General features: G+C 23.3%; 2 protein-coding genes across 3 annotated transcripts in view; one reads left to right on the top strand and one right to left on the bottom strand.

The window, feature by feature from the left end:
• Positions 1–211: 211 nt before the first annotated feature.
• Positions 212–1,559, bottom strand: LOC102678517 (nucleoside diphosphate kinase). The gene is made up of 3 exons (XM_006623290.1): positions 1,216–1,559; positions 677–778; positions 212–590 (listed from the first exon to the last, which is right to left on the bottom strand). Exons 1-3 carry the CDS (start codon positions 1,393–1,395, stop codon positions 357–359), a joined length of 516 nt encoding a protein of 171 aa, XP_006623353.1. The 5' UTR covers positions 1,396–1,559; the 3' UTR covers positions 212–356.
• A 470-nt stretch (positions 1,560–2,029) lies between these two features.
• Positions 2,030–5,501, top strand: part of LOC102678868 (UDP-N-acetylglucosamine--peptide N-acetylglucosaminyltransferase 110 kDa subunit) — a 14,705-nt gene continuing 11,233 nt past the window's right edge. The window contains exon 1 of one of the 2 annotated variants that reach the window (XM_006623292.2): positions 2,030–2,605. In XM_006623292.2, coding sequence (XP_006623355.1) covers positions 2,482–2,605 — 124 coding nt within the window. In that variant the 5' untranslated portion in view covers positions 2,030–2,481. Of the gene's footprint in view, positions 2,606–4,634; positions 5,176–5,501 lie in introns of those variants that run through there. The other variant, XM_006623291.2, reaches the window with a different exon arrangement.

A 5,501-nucleotide genomic window follows, 5' to 3' on the forward strand; every position in this document is an offset into this window, starting at 1 on the left:
TATAAATTATAAATTCAAATATTATATATCAAATGTGACTATTAAATAAGAATAAATATAATTTTAAAAATAAAATTTTAATAAAATATATGATTTTTAATTTTTTAAAATGATTATACTATGTAATAATATTTAACAAGAATATCTATATAAATATAATATTATATAATATTAATATAATGAAAGTTTTTTTATTATTAAATTAAACACATTTATATAAGAATTTGTTTTATTATTATTTAAGTAAAGTTATATACAGCAAATTCTGAATGTCATCCGATTGGCAGTATGCATGGTCAGATTGAATTATGTAAAAGAATATATATTAAAATGATTATTTTCACTGAGGACTATTTTTATTCATATATCCATTTTTCTGCACAAGATGTCCAATCAATAACTTCTTTTTCTTCTCCAAACCATAGTTTGATCTCTTTATCAGCAGATTCAACAGAATCAGATCCATGAATTATGTTACGTCCAACTTGAATACAAAAATCACCACGAATTGTTCCTGGTGCAGAATCTTTTGGATTTGTTTCTCCTAACATGAAACGACCAGTTTTTACTGCATTTAAACCTTCCCATACCTAAAAAATAATTATAAAATAAATAAAATATATAAAATAAATAAGATATATTCTTTATAATATAAATATATTTACTATATAATTACCATTGGTACAACTGGTCCTGAACTCATATATTTAATTAATCCAGGGAAAAATGGTCTAGATGCTAAATCTGAATAATGTTTTTTTAATAATTCTTCAGTTGGCTGTAAAGAAAAAATAAAATCTTATTGTTATGTATTTAAATTAAGTTATATGTATTTAATTCCATTTATATCATAAAATAAAAAATGCAATATAATTTAGGTTATGTGCCAATATAACTTTATATAATTAAATTTAATTTTAATTAATTATATAGTTATTAAAAATAAGTTATTATTAATTTTAATAATAATAAAAAAATTTTTTATGTTTTAATATAAAATTAAATTTAGACATTTAAATTTATTTTCATAAGAAACTTTAATGTCATAAAATATAGTAATGAAGGTCACAATAATTATTTATCTTTATGATAAAATATGATAGATGAAAGTGTTTATTGATGAATATAAGCCAATATAAAACGTTTTTACATAATTATAAAGAATCAAAATATATGTATTTTTTCTGAAATGAATATTATTAATGTTAAACTTACCCATAACATTTTCATTGCTACAAGCTTAAAACCTTTTTCTTCAAAACGTTGAATTATTTTTCCAACAAGTCCGCGTTGGACACCATCAGGCTTAATCATAATAAACGTACGTTCTTTGTTTTCTGCCATTATTAACTTACAAAATAAATGAAATAAAAGTAATGTGGAGCACAAAACCATGCACACCGGCAACGACACCGACAGAGTGAGATTGAAAGAACGGATTAGATCTTTACTTATTCGAATTCTTCTAATGTGGTGGGGAAATCACCAGTCGTCACTATTGCAAAGCCATTCTCCACTCTTGCCGCATGGCGCTCGAGTATAATTTGTTCAGGAGTAGTCATATTTTGACTCAATAATTTCTTTTATTTTTTAATTTTTCACAATATATTATTTCTTACATATTTTTATATGATAAATATATATTTTTTTATGAATTATGAAATCTATGAAATATTGTAATTTAAAAATAATATAGTTATTATAATATACATATAATTATATAAAAATATATTTAATATGTAAATATTCATTTAAATTAAATATTTTTTTTTTATTATTCTATTATTATATTTATTCTTTATTATATTTATTAAAAACTTTCATGCAATTACTAAATAATATTTATTATTTAATATCAAATAAATTTTTTTTATTACAATATTTAAATATGTTATAATAATATTTTTACTGGAAATTGATCTTTACATTACAAATGTCCAATATTCATGAAATATGATAGCTTATATATAATTTGATTATCGGTTACATCAGTATGACGTATTTCCCGCGCATAGAATGTCGTGAGTCTCTAATCCGGAATGTGTTCATCGATTGGTTTTTCACATCAGCCTGTCTTACGTATACGTAGTTCACGCTATGTTAAAAATTATTGCAGCATTGATAGACTATCGTTCATGAAGAGCATAGTTATCGTGATAATATTTTATTTAAAAATTTTTCACTAACAAAATTTTTTTCGATTATGTAATTTATTTTTTATGTGATTTGCATATTGCTGTATCAATTCTCAGTTTAAGTAAAGTGCTTGAAAATCCATGATGGCGCATACTGAAAGATTGCGCTAGTGCATGCCAATATAAGTGCCGCGCGTATCTGTTTTTGTTTCGATTCTTCAGAAAATATAGAATTCTCGTTAGATTTGATTCATTACGGTTTTCGATACTGGATTTATGCAAGATTTTTCGTGACAATAAAATTTCTGTGCCATTTTATATCATTGCCGTTTCTATATCATTTTTTATGGTGGCCATCATCATGCAAGCACAGCAGCAGCCACAGCAACAACAGCAGCAGAATCATCAACAAATTGCAGGCACCAGTGTCATTCTCAAGATGAACGAGATACAACAGCTTTCGACAGTTGGTACGTAGTAAAACAATTTCAACTACGTACCATTTTATTTTAAGTGTCAAATTTTCATTAACGAAATTCGGTCAGATATGCAATAAGTTTGCAAATATTGATTTTACAATGTTTTAATTTTTGTTATTAAAAATACATTCTATAAAAATTTCCATTATTAATCCTAATAAATAAAAATTATATAGATTTATTTTGTTTTATAAGTAATTATGAATTATACTACATTATGTCCGCAATTTTACCAAACTTAATTTAATTTTATCAAACTTAATAAATTTTATCAAAATTAAATTTTGCTTTCACTTATAAAAAATTATTGAATAAAACTGAATTTGCAAATAAAATTTTCTGTTTATTAGAAAAATAATATTGTTATTAATAATTTGTTTAATTAATTATTATATACTTATAAACTAGTTATTTATATGTATATTATTTAATCGCAATGCTATAATATAGGATAAAAATATATATGTATATGTATATATATATGAAATATATGGTATTTAGCAATTAAAGCTTTCAAACAATATGGGATAAAGAATAATAAATACATCGCATGTATACATACATATATGTATAAGTGTTGTTTTCTTTCTTTACAAGCCTACAAAAATTTTATTATAATATATTATTCTATTATTACTGTCCTTAAAATTCTTCAAAGCATTCAAATTTATTTTATTTTTTCTATGAATAGAGGAATTAATACTATTGTATTATTATTTGTGTATAATATTTTCAAATCTATTCTTTCTTAAGCTGCCTGTATAAAGTATATATTGAAATATGTTGCGAACAAATATCAAGGTTTCAAGCTTACATACATTGAAATCTATATTACCATTACCAGTACCAGTAATATACTAATTTCTGTATCGATATATATTATGTCTGAAATCGATATTCTGATTCGGTCTATATATATATTGAACCGTGTATCATGAAAGAAGTTGATACATATACATGTTTCACGTGTGTAGGTCGCTTTAAACTACCTATTCTTCCCCTTCACTCTTCAGTCGTTGTTTCCGCTTCATCAAAGTGACGATGGAATATTCCACTTGGTACCTATGCCATCTGCTTTCTGTACAAGAGAGTGGGGATGACCGTCTCTACATTTCAGTGGTTCTTTTCTTTATTTAATTTTATAATTAAAAATTCATTTCTATATTTTTATTTCAAATTTTTTAATATAATAATAATTTAATTAAATTTTCTAATATAATAATTCTAATAGTTGCAATAATTCAAAATAATTGATATTATTTTAAATTTTGAATGATATATATATTTTATTAATTTCAAAACATGTTATTATTTTGAATGAATTTTAGAATTTCAAAAATCAATATTATAATGTTAAAAAAATATTAATTTGACTTAATGTTGAAACTTCAATTTTGATATAAATAACTAATTGATTTTAAAAATTTTATTTTATTTATGAGGATTGAGAACCACTATTATGATTTCTTTGTGATCTCAGTCACGTATTAAAGATGCTAAACCTTATCGAATTTTAGGAAACACATTGAAATATATTTACAAACATAGATATAACAATAATTTTTATTCCAAAATTAATTCTTAATAAAAATTATTAATGAATTGACAAATGATGTGAAATATGATTTTACAAAATGAAAATAAAATTAAAAAAAAAAAAATATATATATATATATAGATATTATTTTAATTTCTTTATATATTTCTTTTTATTAATGCTAATTCTATTAAAAATAAAATTAATGTAAATAAAAAATTTAATTATTTTAAATGTAAATAATTTATGTTTTTATTAATAAAAAAAGAATTTAAAATTAATTCTATAAAAAAATATTTATTAACTATATTTGAAATTGATAAAATTATCAAAAAGTGAAATATATACAAAATGAAAAAGCATTAAACACTAAATGCAATTTTACGGACCTGAGCCGGGTGTCTTCTTTACCCCCTTCTTCGGCTTTTACCCAGCGACGCAGGAGTCTGCCATAGTATTGAATTGACCAATCAGCTTGCTTCTTGGTCTGGCGGGGATAACCTGGCCAAAGCGTACTTGCATAGAAACACGGAGAAGACAGTGTGTACAGAAACGAAGAGTAAATAAGTATTGTGGTACAATTTATAATAGCCGATAAACAGTAACTTGAATAATACACATGAAAATAATTAAATCTGAAAAGTAAAAAATAATTTAGAATTGAATAGTGCGAATTGTTGGAAAAAAATTGACTTACTAATACTAGTGTGTGGAAAAGTCTCGAAATTGGTCGAAAGTGATTGCGTGGAAACAGCGTGTGTGTGTACCGGGAAGAATAGAACAACGCGTTTGGAAAAATTCATCGACAAAATGAGTATACGATTGGCAGAAAAGAAAGAAAACGTTATAAAAAATTCGAGCGGCATAATCGGAAATGTGGTCAATAGTTCGGATGACGTTTGTAATGGAACCGTCGAGTGGCAAAATGGACAGAATCTTCTAGTTGTTACACAGGATACTCAGGGCAAGGAATTAATTGCAATTGCTGATAATCAGACCATTAATGTTGCAGTTGACTCTTATTGTTCGTATTTTTATCTCATAATTTTTTTTATGCTATTTTAGAACCTAAAAAATCGATATATTTTAGTTAGAAGTATATTGTTTTTGTTTAAGTTGCAGCATAATACGTAATATTTGGAAATAAATTAAAAAATATTTTAAAATTAAAATAATAATAAGAAGAAAAATGCTTAAATAAATAAAAATATATTTTTATATATTATTTTTTTTTTCTTTATATTAATATCATATTATAATATTATAATATTTAAATGAAATTTTTTTTTAAATGAGATTTTTATATTAATTTTATATTAATTTTATATAAAAATTTATATAAAATTTATT

The sequence above is a fragment of the Apis dorsata genome, unplaced genomic scaffold (genome assembly GCF_000469605.1).
Source record: "Apis dorsata unplaced genomic scaffold, Apis dorsata 1.3 scaffold_877, whole genome shotgun sequence".
Taxonomy (NCBI): Eukaryota; Metazoa; Arthropoda; class Insecta; order Hymenoptera; family Apidae; genus Apis; species Apis dorsata.